Here is a 19,545-nt window from a genome sequence, read left to right as displayed (position 1 = left end):
GAGTGGGAGGACACTCGACAGCTAAGGCCTGAAACACCACTCCCATCCCCATCCTTCCAAAAAACCCAAAAATTTTGTTCTATGCTGCTTTTTATTCAAAGACTGGCTTTTACCAAATGATCAAAAGCGACTAAGCAATAGCTTTAAATTATTACAGTAGGCTCTAAACACAGCAGCTTTCCTCATTCAGGATGAATGACAGTTACTGGCATTGCTTCCTGGAGGAGGAAAAGGAACAAGTGATAATGTGCAGCCTTGTCAAATTTTACACGGAAACAAGAAAATGTGAAGCAAAGTCAGCAAGGGTGGAACCAGGAGCTACGGAAATAATAGATAAGCATGAATGACAGCACAAACAGGAGTCAGCGGGACTGCAGCTCTTCACATGTGTTTTAGGCAGAGCTGGAAACACCTTAGTAATCAGGGATGTGGTATGGACACCACAAAATGCCAATCAAGTGAGACCTCCTGCTAGAGAAGAACATGGGACAAAAGCAAGATTGCCATCACCCAGTCAACTATATGGCTTCTCACTGGAGAGTATATTATTCAAAATCTGCTCATTATCTGTGCACACTTGGTGTGACTGAGGCAACTTCAAATGCATTAAAATGTACCACTGCAGAATTCTGTTTATGCAAACCTGGACAAAGTCACTTTAAGTGGGCAGTTTCAAAAGGCAAACTAGAGACTTATCTTCAAAGATGGGAAAAAGTCTCTGATCTGAGGATGAAAGAGTTTCAGTTTTGTTTGTCCAAACACTGCAGGTAATTATAATTAATGTGAATCAAATGTTAGACCTGCTGACATTTGGAACCTGTCATGTTATACAACACATCAAAAGAGCAGAAGACTGGACGTAATGTGTAGCTCTGGAACTCATGTAGTCATCTCAGAAAGCTAATTGTTAACTACTGTGGTAAATCTTGGGTGAGGTCTTTATTGGAAACTGGGTAAATAAGAGGAGCGAGATTATCCTGGAGAGTTTAGGTCAAATGAGTTATTTCAAACCCAAACAATGCAAAAAAATGTTGAGCACAAAATTAAATGTTCTATTCCAAGACTAGCTCTATTTGTCAATGTTTAAATCATCATTCTTGTAAATTAATGCCAAATCTCCAGAAGCCCAAGGGCTTCAGGCAGCCTCTTTCAGTCCCATGAACAGAATTGGAAATAATAACTTATTCTAGAGAAGTTCATTGAGTCTATTATCAACTCATGTGTCTATCACCAAGCACCTCAATCAGGTAGAGCAAATCTCAATGACAACACAGTGGCATGAAGTTGGCTAGATGCAACTACAGACCAAAAAGAGATACTTTTATTAAATTTAAGTTAGCACATTAAAATGCCCCCCCCGAAGTTTAGAAGACAAAATGGTTATTTTCATCTAGTGTCTTTGAATAGTGTACAATCTGTAAACACTGGATAAAAATACATATTTTCCAGCTACAATTTGATTAAATGACAGGGAAGAAAATGAAAGAAAAACAAAGGCCTTAATAGGAAGTATTGAATTCTATTCAAATAGTCTTCCTTTCCAGCCACTGAGTAAGTTAATTTAGACACCAGAAGCGAACCTAGTAGGCTTCTTCTAAATATTAAAAACACAGCAGCAGGAACAGCACGCTATTATCCAGGAGAAGCATGGGTATCATGAGGTCATAGGAAGAGAGTGTGCTCTTAATATGCAGGTATCAGAGTCTCTACTTACTCCACTACATACTCTTCCTTCAATGACCTACTGAGGTACACATTTAGCAAAAATGCTGTATTTGCTATATCATTGTTTTGGGATTTTTTCACAATGATGACAACAAAACTGAAAATGTTTTCCACAGCTCCTCTTTGCACACCAGATTCTCACTTAGGTATCAGATGTTCTGTTTCACTAGGAACTGGGTGGTCACACACTACAAGTATCAGAGCTAACAACAGCCTCTTCAACAACAAACCCAAAAGCAATATACACATGGGATCACCTCTCATGCAGAGCAGAGCCTCTTGCATCCCATGAGAGACCTACAAAGGAGAAGAAGCTATTTCTGACTGTTTTCTGAGACTTCTCATACAGACATGACAACAGCACTGAAGGTCAACCTTATCTAGCCTTGTAAAGATACCACAGCTCCATAACACAATCATTTTATGACCTGCATTTAGATATACCTAAATACTTAAAGCAGTTGTAGTCTGGTTTGATTTCAACCACATTACCAATGTGTATTATGACAATCATCCCCAAAAGCATAGCGATAACCAAACGTCTTGACCTCCTGTTTTCAGAGTTCATGCAAGTGGTCTTGACCCATTAATACTTCTTGTGAACTGACTTGGTAAGCAGAATCTGTCAAATATTCTTCAAATGGACTGCAATCAACCTGACCTGTGACTTTAAAAGTAACAGAATGAAGATGACAATGTAATTTCCCTCAGAAAGAAACACACTTAAAACGTCCCTAGAAAAATGAAAGCACTTTTTTTTTAATGTTAAAACCAGCAAATAAAGTGACAAGCTTTTTCACACTGGTAGCCCTCTCATTCAACTCATAAGGCACAGATGATAGCTGAACTAATACCCAGAAGGCTAGAGTACTTCCAGTTGGCTGTGGACACATGAGAAGACAGAACAAGTCTCAGTCTAAATACCTGCTTTGCTAATTGTCATCTGGTTAAAAAAAAAAATAGAGAGACCCTAAAACCTTCAAACAATAATAAAAAAAATCATGCAAAATCAAACCCCAGGCACGCCTGCCTTCATTAAAACTCAAGAAAGGTTCAACACTCAAGGAAGTCTGAACACCAAAGAAATTTAATCCTGGTTTCAAATCACAGTAGTATGGCAAGCATTCAGAAGGATGAATTTGGCCAGGATCTAATCGGAGTACATCTCCTTCTGACACGTCAGGAAGCAGCAAGACCAGTAGCACTCCCTGCAGCAATGCTAAAAACCTTTGGCTACTTCTCACATTTTGAGGAGGTGACAAAATCTGTGTTAGTATCACATGGGACTTCTGCAACAACAGGGAGGAAAGGGACTATAGTATGGGCTGAATACACCTCCCAGCTTTTATTCACACTGCAACACACAGTAAAGAAGCAGCAGCTTTTTGCCAAGAAAGCTGGACACAAGAAACAGGTCCATAAGCAAGTTTTGGCCACAGCACTGCACAACAGGACTGGACACAGTTTAAATATATAAAATCTCTGATTCAGCACACACAAACTGACCTTTATCTCTCCCTGACAACCTAAGAAAAAAATACAAAAACTTTTTTATGTGATTCCTAGTTAAACTGCTGTCTAAATGGGGCTTGGGAGAAACATCACACAGTTTATGCCTTCCTTCATCTTCTCTGCAGGTATAATGAGGATCCAGCAGCCAAGTCACTTGGGAGACATCTTTTTGGTAACTGAAGCAATCTCTGCTTTCTCCTTGACTTTCCCCTTGACTTTCCTTGGTGACATGAACTCCTGCACTTTTTCCAGCAGCTGATCCAAAAGAGGCATAAGTCCCACCATTACACAGAAGTGTTGGTTAATAGCTAGCCTTAGCTAACAACTGAAAGGTGTGAGTTTCCTCTCCACATAATAAATTATAAAGGGCTAATAATCTTAAGATTTTTCCTAGGCTTTCTTTAAGAGACTTGCCAGTGGTTAAAAGTATTCAAATAATTTATCAGGAGCTCATTATTCATGACTCGTGACTTCATCAAACTGTCAAAATGTAGACAAAATTCAGTAAAATTAGGTAAAATATGTTCCAGAAACCCCCATCAAGTTTCTTCATTAGTGGTGACTGGCCTCAACATATAGTCCAGCCTCATGAGAATTTTGTCCCGTTATTTTTAACTCAAAAGAATAATCTTTCAAAATCCAAGCCAAAACTCGAACTCTGCAATTAACTATAAGACTTCCAGTAATTCTGGCAATCTTTCCTAGTCCATACAGGCCCATGTATACAACCAGCTGTGAGGAAGATATTAGTTCTAAATCCATACCTAGTTCAAGGGTGACTTTTTTTGTGAATAATGGAAAAATTACCTAACTTCTTTGGCCCCTGACATCTCATTCTACTTCTCTGATAAACTGCCAGAGATCAAGGAGTATAGACTGCTGATTTTACTAAGTGTCTGATAACCAGGTTACAAGAGGCCTACTCAGTAGAATGTGGATGTCTCCTGGTCTACAGAGGAGAAAATTTCTGGACAATTAATTGCAAAATGTCCTTGCAAGAGGGGAATCTAGCACAATAGGTTTATTCAATCTTCTTTTAAAATATAACCAGCTGGGTTCATATAGCTCATTTAGTTCTGTGATCACTTGCCTATCAAGACAGGATAAGCCAATCCAACACAAGTATCCAAGAAGTCTATTCAACCTGACCTGAGCCAGGGAATTAACTAGGTATATAAAAAAAGCCGCTGAAAACTCTTCTCTACAAAGTTCTCAACACTAATGCATGACACACACACATCTGTACACACACATCTACAGCAAAAATCCACACAGGAGACACCTGCAGTAAAACTTAATAAAATGCCAAAGCTAAGTTTTATCTTGTCTGTAATTGTGTAGCATTTACAGTAGGAACATGTTAGCTGAGAAAACGGAAAAATGTAGCACAAACTGGGAGTAGCAGTGACAAGACCAAGGAAGGCAGCTGTCACCAAGACTCCATTTATTCCACTATTCAAAAGGCCTTAACTTCTACAATACACACTTTTCACTACAATACACGCTTCTCTACATGAAAGCAAAAAGTGAGACAGCAAAAATATTGAACTGGTAAGCTGGTCAGTTTTTGAATACTACCAGGTCATGGTGGAAGGGGCCATAATGCATGTGACAGAATCTCTGAATAAAAAGGAAAAGTTACTACTGATAATATTGCCTATTCATGGCCCCTAAACACTCAGTTATCATTATTCCACTCAGGTGGCGAGGACACATAGAGCCAGGTGCTGAAACTTCATCTTTCCAGATCCCAAGCTGCCATGTGTAGCCCCAGTTCTCCCATGTTGACTCACAAAGAATGAACTCAAGGACAAAAACCTCAGAGAAAATTGCGTTATGGGTATCCCCACTATAGGCTGTTATACCAAAAGGAATCCCAGGATGGTCTACAGCTGGGGTCACAAGGAATTCCCCTGTCAATGCTGTGAGATGGATGTTCGTTTTCATAACCCTCCTCTGCAATCCTACTCAGTCATTCTCACACACCATTCCTTGAACGTCCTTGAAGTGATATACGTTTGCCAAGGACCTGAAACACTCTAGTCCAACTTCTAGCTCTCAGATACCTTCACTAGTCATGCTGGCCCAGATCCACCACAGCACCCCTAATAAGCCAGAAACGCCCTTGCATTTAGACAAGGGCAAAAAAAGAGCATGTTCTTTCCTTGAGACGATTCCCTGTGAGGTGAAGGCAGTAGAGAAACGTAGTGGCAGCTCAGTCACAGAGATGATAAAATGTCAGGCTCCTGGCAGCACAAAATGGCAGCTGAACCCTGGCAAAATGCCAAACTGTTCAAACAGTGAGTTGAGTACACAGGACCATAATTATAATTAGCATAATAAGAGAGTGGTACAACAGCTACCTAGTTATTCTGAAGGGTCATGGAGAAATCATAACAAAGCAAAGTTTTAAGGAGAGACACAAAAGAAAACAATGACATAGCTGCTTGGTGGGTTTTTCCCGGAGGTTCTCCCATGCGTGAAGTGCAGCCTGGGAGAAAGTACAAAGACTGTTTAAGAGATCAGGCTCTGAATCAAGAGCAGTCGGCCGTGCCTGCAGAACCTGAACGGCTCCACAACATATAAAAGATCATATGAAAAGTGTGACACTGAAGACAAAAGGACCTTACAAGAAAAATAGGCTGTTAGTGTAAATTTAAATAAAATCTGGGCTCAATAGAGCCAGTCAAGATTTTTTTCTTTCTAACCATTTTCTCTTTCCCTCAAGTGAAGCAGAAGAGATAAAAATATGAGGAAAATTGAACAAATAAAATCTAAACACTCATATTTTGCATTTTTTCATTTTGAATGTCATGTAAACAATATTTACAGATCGACTGCATCATGCAATTAGCCCAGCTGTCTGTGTGAAATTAATCAGTTTTACTAAAAGTATTAAATATTGAGTTGTAGACTTAGAGATACATGCATATGGAAATCTCTAGATTCACTGTACTTTGTGCATCTGGAGGAATTTATAGACAGAGTTGAAGTTTAAAATCAAAAGTTCTCTTTGTGAATAGAAAGATCAGAGTTTTCATTGAGATCTGAATTCCACAGAAGACACTGAGAATCTGTGTATAAAAACACTCCACTCTTACCCAGCAGGCACAATCCGGTCCTCCAAGAACAGAAAGTTTACTGTTTACACTTTGGTACCTGCATTTTTCTCTATGGTGCTTCTGTTTCTCCTATTTACCTTTACCATTACCAGACATCAAGAACCCCTGTGTACACAAAAAATGCTTTTCCCAAGGCAAAGTCAACTCGCTATCATACAAGACAACCATATGCTGAATGCTGAGTGTCATACATCAAGACAACACAAGTTAAATGCTAATACTGCCATTAGGATTCTCCATTGCATTTGTTATCATATGGTATCAGACAGAACATCAACTGAAGATGTGCCTGTAGGATTTTAGAGACAAACACAGTCATACTGGTAAAAACCCCCTATCTGTGTATTTTTCCCTTGCTTTCAAACATCATTTTTATCTTGTCTAAAATCCATAAAGTTATGGGTTTCTCCTATCTTTGTAGGGGGGGAGGGGGGGGAAAAGCAACCAACAGAAGACAACCCTGTTTAACTGTCTTCTTTCTAAGCACCACTCTCTACAGTAACAGGAATGAAATGTGCCTTTAGAATGTAATAAACTTATGGTTTCCTACCACAGGCATCCCCATAAGGAAGATCATATTCTTTTTCTCAGACACCAAATTATTTCTACTGTCATAAATCCTTTCTGACAGCAGTATCTGACAAACATGATTTTAAATTATGCTTTTTCTACTTTAATCACAGCTTTGCTATGTACACCAAGAGACTTTAACATGCACTGGTGCAAACTAAGCTCAGGGGCATATACCTAAGGCAGACATCTTAATTCTCATTTGCAGTGCTCATTGTAAACCATCATAACACCTAATTGAAACAAATTTATCCTGTGAAAGTTTGTCAGTCAGTAACATATTTCAGAACACAAATTTAGAAACGCACACACTGATTTTCCAAATTAAGAAGACAGTTGCTTATTAAACTTTTCATCTTCTTGTTAATAAAACCTGAATTTTATATCACTTTGGAACATCCATTTATTCCCAAGAACAGGTATGTATCTAAAGCAACATACTCATGGAGAAAAAAAGAGAATCATCATCTCTCTTGCCCAGTCATTTTGCATAGGTGTCTATATGCACAGTAGCAAGAGGGGAAAAAGGACACACTACTGTTAAATACAAGTAGGACAGAAGAAGCAAGAGAACACACTCCACTTGCCTTTCAAATGCAAATTTCAAAATGCTGACTTCTAGTGTTTCTTAGTTCTGGATTTTGCAACTGTTTACAGTTAAATGCATTACAATCACAGAACGTGTGTCAGCAAGCAGCAGAAAGCAAGATCTTTGCTTTTTAGAAATTTTACTTTTGATAGTCATGAAAAAAATTCACAATTGATTGTTCTGTATTAAATATCTAACTGTAATGAAGGGACAAATCCCGAAGTTTTTGTAATCCATAGCTCACCCATTCAGTAACTCAGAAAAAGAAATAACATAAATTAATCAATTATCAGATTGAAACGTTCAAACTAGTAAGCCTGATTAGCTCATTTAAACAAAACATAAGTCACTTACAGAACTGGATGAACAATCAGCTCTGGACTATATGATTTGATTACTGTTGCTGCATCTTTGGTACAAAACACATGGGATAAATCTGCACCCTAAAAAAAAAGATTTGCAAACAGTATTATCAAATTTATACTTAATAATAACTTTACCATTCCAAAGTTTACTCAACAAATAATTCATCTGAGTTCTTACTTCTCAATAGTTAAAGCAAACTTTATTATTTTTTCTATTTTGGCTTAGACTATCATGAAATATTCTGGAGAATTTTTTCCAATATAACTTTTTTCTGTTTCTCACTGATAGGATGACTGGAGACATAAATCTTGAAATTTTACTCATTTGAGAAATGTTTCTCATTTGCAGATGAACAACAACTAAAATGTCACATGTACATTAAGAAGAAAGGTAAAAGAATACAAATGAACATGAGACAAGCTACATTAGAGAGCCATAATACTGCTGTAACACACTTGCAAAATATAGCTATGCAATATGGGCATATTTCCAGTCCTACCACTTTCATTCAATAGGCCAAATCCATAAAAGATAAAAGGCGGGCACAATTTCAACAACACTCCCTTAAGTTAAATAAACATTAAAGCTTAATTAAGAATTGAGTCTCAAGCTTCTGTTATTAACTCAAAAAATCAGAAATTCACATAAAAATTATGTAAGCGGTGACCAGAAAACCTGATCTCATATGTTGTGCATACTGAAATTTCCCAAGGCTAAGGAAGTGTCTCCTCTGCTTTACTACTACATATTTAACATTCAAGGTACTAAGCAATGCTGAGATTTGATCCTCTCACTCTTTATGTGCAGATGTAATGATCTGAGACCAAGTGACTTCAGTAAGGAACCTCCTAGTATGACACTGTATTTGTACATAGTGAACAGAAAGCTGAGTGGCTTTGGTATCTTCTAATAACATGAATAAATAGTATAATTTAATTTTAAATCTTTGAGGGACTGCATCCTGAGGGAAAGGTGGTTGGAAATATCTAGGTTGGTTACCCACTTATTGAAAGAAATCTTCATACACAATGAACTGGAAGTACTGACACACTATATATAAAGTACTGAAAATCAGATGTATTATGTAAGCGTGACTTGTTTACATTTGAACAATCACTACTGTATTTATGTAATCTGCATAAATATGTTTAGCCAGTTAATATGTCAATAAAGTAAGGAGCTTCACCCTTCTAGGAAAAAGAAGCTTAGAAAATACTTCTGCTGAAGATTAGAATGTAAATAAAATGTGCTATTAAAAATTACATTAAATTCAACCAATAATCTTTAGTTTTACAGCAATAAGAATCCTTCTAGACTAACGTTTTAAGTTTTGAAAAAAAGTTATTTCATTCTACACACTTATCAAGTCCAGAAGAAATTACTGAGGAAATCACTGCAGCACCAAATCATAACTTTAAACAATAACCTAAAGTTATTTTATTGTTCACTTTTGGAGAAAATATCTCATCAAATTTTGAAATTTCTTATCCAAGTCTCTGATATTTTTATTTTTTTGACATATTTCTAACTTCACCTTACGCAGAGGAAGAAAACACAGTGAATGCCATATTTACAAAGTATTTATACAAATCTAGGATGCAGGATTTTCTTTGTTCAAGAAAAGACCTTCTAGAACTCAAAAGTTCATGTGCAGCAGAGAAAGAATGCTTTTAAAAATGGCACCTAGCCAACAGAAATGATGAAAAGTTCATTTTGGACTGGTATAGAAGAACACATACCACTTTGAGAGCTGTAATTGCAGCAAAATACGGTGCTCCAGTGTACCTAGAATGAAATAAAATTTAGGTTAGGAAACACGGTCATGAGATTCAATGATTTGGAAATCAGTCTGCCGTAATAAAATCCCAAATTCAAGAGCAAGTTTTTAAAATTGTTTTCCCTTCTGCTTGCTGTAAAAGACAGAAAAAAATCCTGCAATACTGAAGCCAATCTCAAATCTTGCTCTGATTTCAAAGGCACAAAATTTCACTGTATCCACCTGATTTTTCATAGAAGTATTTACAAAGGTCATGCCATAAAACAGTAGAATTTTTTCAGGTAACCAAGGTAAAAAGTTTAGAGACAAACAAAACAAGCACCAAGCACTGTTTGCAAGCTAAATCTGGGGTCTGTGACCTGGATTAATCCCATCTGGTTTTAGATGCTTAACTAAAGTGCCTAAACTGTGATTCCAGTTGCCCTAAATTCTCTTCATAAAGACTGAATAGTGAGATATGAACAGTACCAGCCTCCAGAAGTGCTTACTTCAGCCAAGAAGTAAGAACTTACTAGCCCATTAGGTTCTAACTCCTGGCTATTCAACCCAGCTATAAGACAGCACTTTTTTGCTCTTTATAGGATGCTTATTAATGGCAGATGTCCAACAGCAGATCTCTCTTACAGGAGAAAGATGTTGTCCCTATTTCAAAAGGGGAAAATGAAGAACAGGAAGGTGGAGTGGCTCATTCAAAGTATTGTGGCAAAGAATATAAAGCCTGTTTTATTTCTAGGTCAGTACAGCACTTAACTGATTTATGCTGCATCTCTTTTTTTCCCTGAAACATGCTATTTTTATTACTCTGGTACATAAAACAAGTTATTGACAGAATCTAGTAAACACCACAATTTATCAAAACAAAAAGGGCACAGTAAGAAAATATTCTATTCCTGATTTAAGAGACCCAGTTCTCAAGGTACAAAAATATATATTAAAAAAAAATCAGATGTGCCACTGTCATGATCTAGTCTACTTATTCTATAACGTCATCATGCAATGGAAAAAAACTAATACTGAAAGCAGACAGTTTAGTGGTCAAAAAAGACACAGAAGGTAGAAACAGACACAGATAGCATTTTAAGTTCCACTCACATTCAGCATCAAGATTTTGCAACACATCTGCAAGAAAACATGTTCTTTCCTAAGCATGCGTGGTCATGATGATGGACTAGTAAAGCTCCCTGGAAAATACTCGTTTTAAATGTGAGTTTGAATGGGTTCTACAAGTACTTATGACATCCTCAAACTCTCTGAGAAGCAAAAATCAAATTTCTATTTAACTTACTCTCGACATCCTCCAACAATGCCTATACGACCATCTTGACCTTTATGCTTTTTCCCTGTTAGAGGAGGGATAACGTTGCGCACCAGTTGAAAAATATTCTCCATATCCTTTAGAGAGTGTGTTCTGTGCAGTGAAAAAGATCTCTCTATAACTGAAAAGAAGAAAATAAGTGTTAAAGTATGTTCTTTCTTAAACTACCATCAAGCATTTCTTTTAAGCACTCATGAACACTAATAAAATCACACAAAGATATACAAAGTGACATACGTCTGAAAACCAAACGCTTTATCACTTAAAGGCCTTTAAAACAGTGAGTAACTAGGGAAGAGGATGATGTTAAAAATTAATTTAGGGTCTGATGCAGAGAATATTCTCACTGACTGTTCACAGTCCTAATTTAGGGCTCACATAGAGAAGGAAACCACAACCCAGAACAGTTATATGAACATTTTGTAACTAGAAATATCATCTTAGTTCAGTCTGAAATCACTTCCATAATTAAGCTCAACTGAAATAGGTACACTTGGCAAGGACTGAACACATCCAGACACAGAGCAAGCACAAAGCAACTAAAACCAAAATTTAAACGTACACCCTACCTTATATTTCGTTTCCCCTTAAAGACTTCCACCTCTTAGCAGAATCAGGGCCTATCTCACTGCCTTTTTATTTTGGTAGGCGGTTACAAAGCATAATGGAAGTCTTTCTGCAAAACTATAATCCAACACACTAGATGCAAACATCACAAATATCACACAAAGATCATTTTTAGCTATAATACAACTCCAGATCTCTGATGCAAAACTACATGTCAAACCACATACTAAAACAACTGCACACTCACAAGGCTACATATCAAATTACTGTTTCAAAAGGCTACAAAAATTCAGAAGTAAAAGTATTTCAACAATTACAGCTAGAGAGAATTAAAACATTTACCTAACATGAGACAAATGTGAAGATCAGTACTTCTTTCAACCATGCATTTAACTATAAATTGCAGCAAATACACTAAAAGAATAAGTTCTTATATTTCAACTAAGCTCCTCATTAACTGCACAATTCTGTTCAGAAGAGTGGTTTATTTGGACGTTAATAATAGCGTCCTAGACCATAGTCATGCTTACTTTCTTTTTTACAGATCTTCTAAAAAGCTTTCAAGGAAATGCTATACAGTATAACACAATTATGCAGAAAATAACTCCCATGATATTCCTTATTTTCAGCTGTATAAAACTCAGCAGACCCCACCCCCCAACTCCAAAATATAGAGGAGGAAAAAAAGAAGCGAAAAAAAGAGGAAAAAAGAAGAAAAACTGTTCTAGAAATTTTGGGCATCATAATGGAGAAAAAAATGTAATAAACAAGAAAACTCCACATCGGTGTGCTATCAGGAAAAAGCATCTTTTTCTCTGTCTTCCACAGAATCTAAACCTAAACCAGACAGGTTAATCTTCAGTAATAAAATTTCTTTGGTGTTCAATGATAAATACTTCTGGCTGATCTTTTGCTTTTAAAAATCTTGTATAATACAGACATCCCACTCCTACTGAGACTAAATTAAAAAGGGGGGAAAAAAGGAAAGAAATTAAAAGAAAAAAAAAAAACAAAACCACAACCTGTTTTGGATTGCAGCCAAAATAGCATTGCAGTGAGTGAGAGGAGAACAAAATGCTCATCTCCTCTGGAAATAGGGCAGATTATTTTCTTTAAATCACACTTCATACATCTGCTGGTTTTCAACCACACAATATAATATAGTTTGTAACCCCTAAAGTGCAATGTTGTTAAGAAGGCCTTCTGTTTCTTTGTTTCTGTTTTTTGTTTATATGTAAATAGAAAGCGAATGCATAATAAATGGAGAGAAAACAGAGAATTATGCAAAAAGCAATTCTTAAAAGAGCCCTACTCTACCTACAGAATCACTAAGGCATATTCAGCTATAAACAGAAACCTTAATTCCTTAAAAGATGTTTTGCCTGAAGCATTATGTTCACGTTTTAGGATAAATGCTTTGTTACACCTTCGTCAATCACAAGATTAGAATCCTGAGTTGCTCTTGCTACAGTTAAATAAATATAATGCATTTCTGCACAGTGCAACATGACTGTATACTGACATGATCCAGCAAGAAAAACTGAACTTTAGTTTCAAGCCATTACAGATAATTCAGCTTTCAGGAAAAACCTTTCAGAAGTAATGGTAAGGCCTTGTAGGTACCATCGCCCCAGTCTAGAACCTTAAATGATTTCCAAAGGGATTTTCTAAAGCACTCCAGTTGTCCTTTTAATTTAAAAGTCAAAACATTTAAAACACTGAATCTATTTGTATGCCGTAAATAATCTGTGAAAGTCTGCTGCCACCAAGAAATGCTACAGACCAACTATTCACTAAGAAACACAACCAGATCTGCCAGCCTAAACCCTCAAAGACCAAATCACCCAGTCTCTCATGCATTTTACCAGAAAACACAGTATGTAATGTAGAACTGAAATGGCTCCAAGATCCTCTCAGGACTCAGAGAATGCCCATTAGGATCTGGCATGCCAGATTTTTATTTAACACTGAGGTTGGGTGATTTGTATTTTTTTTTCTCTTTTCAAACTACACTTTTTTCCTTCCAAGCAGTGTGAAATTCAGAATTAGAACAGAATAAGACTTGTTTCATTTCCACGTGGCAGGCTACAAACCACCAAGCCCCAACCTGACTAGTTCCAGCACTTAGAGAACATCCCTGATTTCCTCCTCCCCAAGCAGTCTACCTCCATGTGGAAAGAGATTATGATAAAGATAAATGTCAAAGACCCACAGATCTCAAGAAATCAGTCTGTTAATGACCAGCTTTTGGCCCACACATAAGGTAAGGAAGGAAAAGTCTATGCATAAATACCAATTCTTGAGCTACTGCTTTGCCTTTTTCTTTAAACTAAATTCAGATGCCCAAAGAATTTATAAAGGAGTTGGTGCTGAAGAAAACCAAGCAAATATTTTCATCTTCTATAACACCTACTACAATAATACATTTAATTAATTGGTAAGATTCAGAATTTTGTTGTAAAGAAATTTATTTCAAAGAAGCTAGATTGTAACATCTGACTTACTTCAGTGTAGGCAAAACTCCATTTTTTTCCCAGCCCTGAAAAAACATATGCACAGCCTTAACTTCATACACTGGGTTATGCTCGATAACTTCAAGCAGAACAGCAGCAAAATTTCTGCTACAAAGTACCTAATGTTTCTAGTAGCTGTCACAACTCTGCTACTTGCCTTTTACATATAAAGCTTCTCCTAACTTCACAGAGATGTGAACATGGAAAGAAGTTCCCAATGTTTACAGTGTTTGAAAGGTACGATTTTGCTCATTAAAATTTGTTGTAACTAATGTACCTGTATTAAATAATCAGTACAACAGTACGAATGACAATTTAATTTCATTTTTATCAGACAGACACCTTCACCACAATATTAAATTATTCCAATTAGCTTTTATTTTCAAAAGCTGCTTACTACCAGTGCTTTCACACAGAAGCATTAAAAAAACCCCTAGCTTTTATTTATGCTGTAGAAGGAAGTACCTATCGGTGGAGAAAGTGTTGCTGTCATAGCATTATAATTAAAGTTATCCGCATATGAACGATGGTTCGCTCTCCGAGGTGGACTTGTTGGTATAGACTGTGACCTTTGTGATACTGTAGAAGAAATTCCTGCCAACATCTGTCCCAACATCTGTAACATCTGGAGTTCTCGAGCATGCTCAGCTTCCCGACGCTTGTCCTCAATTTTGAGCCTCTGCTCTTCAAATCTGTAAAATTTCTCATCTGTATCCATGCTCTGCTGCAAGAATTTTTCCATCATTTTATCCAATGTTAAATTTGTATGGCGCTTTTTTGATCTTTTGGGCTGACTGAGAGGTGGGGTAATAGTTGGAGCATTGACTTCTTTAAAGCCTAAAGCAAGGAAAGAAACAATTATTTTTCTGATGAAAAATAATTTTCTAAGAGGAAAGCAGCAAAAAATCTCCCTAATGTGCCGCAAAGTTGTTCCACTTTTTCAGTGTGAACTTATTTCAGATATTTCTATTTCAGAGTACTAAAGCAAAAAGACAAGCTTCCAAAAAGTTGCAAAGGTAACACAAAAATCACAGAGGTATCTTTTAATTGTTGTAGTACTAAAGTTCAACAATAGGAGTCTTTTTGATCTTCTAAAAAGGTTTAAGTGAAGGCTATTAAATAGTATAGCCTCATTTGTGTATTGCAAGTAATTACATTAATCTAAATTGAGTTTCAGTCTGTTGGCATTCTAGATTTGCATTTCAAAAGAACATTAGTGTAAACAACTCTTTGATGGGGTTTATGTGTAAAAAGAACGTTGGTTAAACGTCAACCAATTGGCTGATTCCTCAGTGATGTCAACTTCTGAAGACAGGTTCATGTTTGTATTAAAACCCCCGCACTAATCTAGATTCAAAACAAACAAGTAACACTTTCCCCGCACCTCCACAATACAAATGCGGAACGGAGGGTAAAGATCGAGCAGGGAAAGGACGGCTTTATCGAAGTGCTGCTTCGGTCCGCAAGGCCACTAAAGTTAAAAGCAGTGTTTCTGAAACAACGCATGCAATTATTACGTAAAAGCTCTCCGCTAGCTTTCTGACCCATCTGCAACAATAAGCAGATTTTTCAGGTATTATCGTCATCATCGCTTTAATACCGATTAGCAAAACTGCACAGTCTGCAGTGAACCGGAAAATCCTCCAGCGAGAAGGATGTTTATTTTCTTGTACAGTGCTACCTGTCACTTTGTCTCGATAACCTCTGTGCTAGTTTTCCATCGGTTTCCCAGTGATAAATCGGATAAAAACTCCCTAGGGCCCCTGTCCGCAGCATCTCCCTCTACCCGCTGCGCAGCATTTACAGCACCAGCAGCCGCCCGCTCCCCTTCCGGGCTACCCGGATCACGGGGACGCGCAAGGTGCAAGGGCCGGGGGAGGCATGGGCGGATTTCGGAGCGCAGAGGACGGGCCGGGAAGGAGGAGGGTAAGGCAGAAGCCAACCGAAGCGCGCTGGCCGGGGAGAAGCGCCGGCAGCCGCGCTGGGAGAGCCCGCGAGGTGAGGGGAGGACACCGGCGCCGGGAGCCCGCCGGCTACTCACCATCGCCCGGCGGCACGGGGATGGCGAAGGACGGGCACTCCACCTTGATGGGGTGGTCAGCGTAGGAAGAGCACTCTCCGGAGTCCTCGGTGAAGTTGTCGCGGGGGGACTCCGGCCCCGCTTCCTCGTCCAGCTCGGCGTCCAGCTCGCGGCTGTTGTGCGGCGTGCCCGGCGTGGGCGGCGCGGGGAGCGGCCCCGCGGGCGGCGGGACAACCTCGGGCGGCGCGGCCAGCGCGGCCAGCGGCTCGGGGGCGCCCTCGGGTCCCCCCCGGCAGCTCAGGATCCGGTCCATCTCGTCGTAGTACTTGCATATCTTGCGGGCGTGCCCGTTCTTCTTCAGCCCGTCCCGGGCCTGGTAGTACTGCCGCTTGAGGCCCTTGATGCGGATGCGGCACTGCTCGGGGGTGCGCTCGAAGCCCAGCTCGGCCAGGCGGCACGCCACGTCCCGGTACACATGGCTGTTCCGAAAGTTGCCGTCCAGCGCCGACTGCACGTCCGCCTCGCCCCAGATCTCCAGCAGCGCCCGCGTCTCCAGGTCCGACCACAGGAAGCCCCGCGTGTTCGTAATCATCCTTGGCCGGCCGGGGTCACTGCAATGGCCGCGCACCGGGGAGAGGGAAGGAGGGAGGGAGAGAGGGAGGGGGAGAGGGAGGGACGGAGGGGGCGGAGGAGGGCGGCGGGGAGGAGGGAGGGGGTTTAATGCCCGCACTCGGCTTTCCCAGGGGGCGCCTACGCCAGCCCTGGCAGCCGCCGTGCGGCGGGAAGCGGCGGAGAACCGGGCCCCGGGCTCCGCATCCCGGGCCGCCGCCGCTCGCAGCCCGCACGCACGCAAACAAAACTTTCCAGGAGCCGCTTTGCGCTGCGGGCACCTGCAAGAGGAGGGGTGGTGAGGTGGAAAGAGGAAAAAAAAAAAAGGCACTTTCCCGACTCGCCCCCTCCGAAACCGATGAGGATAAATAAAAAATAACAGCCGGGCTCCCGGCGGGGAGCCGCGGCCCCCTTCCTCCCCCTCGCTCAGGCAAGCATCCGGGAGCGGCCGCTCCCCCGCCCCTGGCTCTGCCGGGAGCGGCAGGACGACGGCGCTGGCTGGACTTGGAGGCCCTGCTCATCACAGTGCGCCTGCCTCCCTCCCTTCCTCCTCCCTCTCCGCCGCAGTGGAGCGCGATCCCTGCACACACGCACACATACACACACAGGGCGCTGCAGCTCGGCGCCTACCTCACCCCCGCACACCGGCGCGCCGGGCCGCGCCGCGCCAGCGCGGGCAGCGACATCGCTGCGCCCTGCCCGCCGTGTCACCCGGCCGGGGCGGGCCGGCTCCCTCCCGCACCCGCACCGGCGCACGCACAGTGCGGCAGCGCTGCCCCTGCAGGCCGCCACAGCACCGCGCTGCAGCCGGCGCCACCCGCAGGCCCGCGGGGACCCGGCAGCCGCTGTCCGCGGCAGCCCCTGCGGCAGTGCTGGGGGTCGGGTCTGTAAGCGCTTCCCCCGCCCCCGGCCGTCCCTCCGCCCGGCAGGTGAGCGGCCCGGCCGGCCCCCGCGGCAGGCGGGGGTGGGCCGCATCGCGCCGGGAGCCGCTGCCGCCCCTTCGCTTTGGTTTCGCTCTCCGCATGTTTGTACCTTCGTCACGCCGCAGCCAGAGCGCCACGGCCAGCGCGGCCAGGGCGGCGACAGCGCCCCGTCCCCACATCCTCCCGGGGGGCAAGGCAGGGCCAGCTCCGCTCTGCTCTTACCTCGGCACAGCGCGGGGCTCCGCACGCCCGCCGCCCAGCGCGCACAGCTCATCGGCGCGGCTGCGGCTTCCGCCTCCGCTCGGCGCCGGGCAGGGCCGGGCCGGGCAGGGCTCCGCGAGCGGGCGCGGCCTCCCGGCACTGCTCTGCGCCCTCCCGGCACTGCTCTGCGCCCTCCCCGCACCGCTCCGCGCCTCCCCGCGGGCTCCCCTGCGCCCAGCGGAGCCACTGCCGGGCGGGGCTGGCTTGGCCGGGGAGGGGGAGCTTGGAGCACCCGGCCGGTTTTGGGGCTGCCTTCCTGGCCCTTTAATTGGCAGCTGCTAAAAACTCCTAGGAATTTACCATTTATTGCTCCCGGCATTTAAAACTTTTCACGTCCTTCGCCTCTCCAGGCGTTTCTGAGCAAACTCTTTATTCGTGAGTGTGATTCACTTCTAAGCTGCTATTTCTAGTTCGGATATATCATTTGCCCCTGTACTCTGCACTGGTGAGGCCATACCTCGAGTACTGTGTCCAGTTCTGTGTGTCTCAGTTCAGGAAGGACACTGCTGGAGCAGGTCTGGAGAAGAGCAGTGAAGCTGGTGAAGGGTCTGGAGCACAAGTCCAATGAGGAGTAGTAGCTCAGGGAGCTGGGGTTGTTTAAGCTGGAGAATAGGAGGCTCAGGGCTGACCTTATCGCTCTCTACAGCTACCTGAAAGGTGACTGTAGCCAGGTGGGGGTCAGCCTCTTCTGGGCAACTAGTGACAGAATGAGAGAACATAGTCTTAAGCTGCACCAGGGCAGGTTTAGGTTGGTCATTAGGAAGAAATTCTTCACAGAAGGAGTGATTAGATATTGGAAAGGGTGACCCAGGGAGGGGTTGGAGTCACTCTCATTGGAGGTGTTTAAGGAAAGACTGGATGTGCACTTACTGCTATGGTCTAGTTGACATTGTGGTGTTCAGTCACAGGTTGGACTTGGTGATCCCAGAGGTCCTTTCCAACCTAATTGATTCTGTGATTCTGTGATTTTATAGCGCTACTCTTGTAATATCTTCTTTTACTCTAAAACATGCCAGAGCTGGTGGAAATACTATCTGATGTTCACCTCTGGTCCTCTGGCACCTGCTTAATCTACACAATTTATCAAAATGCAGCATCACCCAGGAAAAACCAAGATTATATGCATGAAAAATTTGAATCATTTTTTTAAAGCTCAAAACAGCTGTAATTTCTGCTCTAAACTCCTGGGTATTTCAAAAAAGAGTGTAGTTATTAACTCATAAAAGCTGCGAGCCTAACTACAGCAATAAAACATCAATGTTTCAATCAATATTTTGGAGCGATGAAGACAGACAACATTCTCCTTTACTATCCTGTGTTACATATAAGTTGTGGTCAAACAGACCTGCTGGTTTTATCTGGACCCAACCCAAGCAGGACATATTTGTGTCCTTCAGCTTCAGAAGCATCGCCTAAAACAGCCGTGCTGTCTGCAAACTACAAGATAGACAACGTGAGCTTTTAGTAACCCAAGTTGAACAGTAACCCAGGTTCCAGAGCAGAAACTTGGATGCCTAGCAAGTTTGCTGTCAGGTATTAACTTGTTTATTAAAAAGTTACTCTTCTATAAGTCCTGGTATCTGGTATGATTTTAAAGCCAATACCAGGTCAGTAAAATTTGCCCTGCGTTCAGTCAGCATAAGTAATGCTTTTTAGCCTTTGATTATCTGAGCGGC

The 19,545-nt window shown here is 41.7% G+C and overlaps 1 protein-coding gene across 8 annotated transcripts in view; it reads right to left on the bottom strand.

Annotated features, from left to right (window-relative positions):
* NAXD (NAD(P)HX dehydratase) overlaps positions 1 to 18,284 on the bottom strand; it is a 51,053-nt gene extending 32,769 nt beyond the window's left edge. Inside the window, exons 1-6 of one of the 8 annotated variants that reach the window (XR_007900831.1) lie at positions 17,316 to 17,669; positions 16,098 to 16,687; positions 14,522 to 14,893; positions 10,947 to 11,097; positions 9,624 to 9,669; positions 7,873 to 7,961 (exon numbers count right to left, since the gene is read on the bottom strand). Coding sequence is in view for 7 of the 8 variants with exons in the window: in XM_051772830.1 (XP_051628790.1) it covers positions 7,873 to 7,961; positions 9,624 to 9,669; positions 10,947 to 11,097; positions 14,522 to 14,893; positions 16,098 to 16,687; positions 17,316 to 17,371 (1,304 nt within the window). In the remaining variant the exon portion in view is untranslated. Of the gene's footprint in view, positions 1 to 7,872; positions 7,962 to 9,623; positions 9,670 to 10,946; positions 11,098 to 11,545; positions 13,987 to 14,047; positions 14,069 to 14,521; positions 14,894 to 16,097; positions 16,688 to 17,315; positions 17,670 to 17,717 lie in introns of those variants that run through there. The other 7 variants (XM_051772831.1, XM_051772830.1, XM_051772832.1 and 4 more) reach the window with 7 other exon arrangements.
* Positions 18,285 to 19,545: the final 1,261 nt, after the last annotated feature.

Source organism: Manacus candei, unplaced genomic scaffold (assembly GCF_025592945.1).
Source record: "Manacus candei isolate 608988 ecotype Guabito, Panama unplaced genomic scaffold, ASM2559294v1 h1tg000159l, whole genome shotgun sequence".
Classification (NCBI taxonomy): Eukaryota; Metazoa; Chordata; class Aves; order Passeriformes; family Pipridae; genus Manacus; species Manacus candei.
This window is presented reverse-complemented; position numbering and strand designations above follow the sequence as displayed.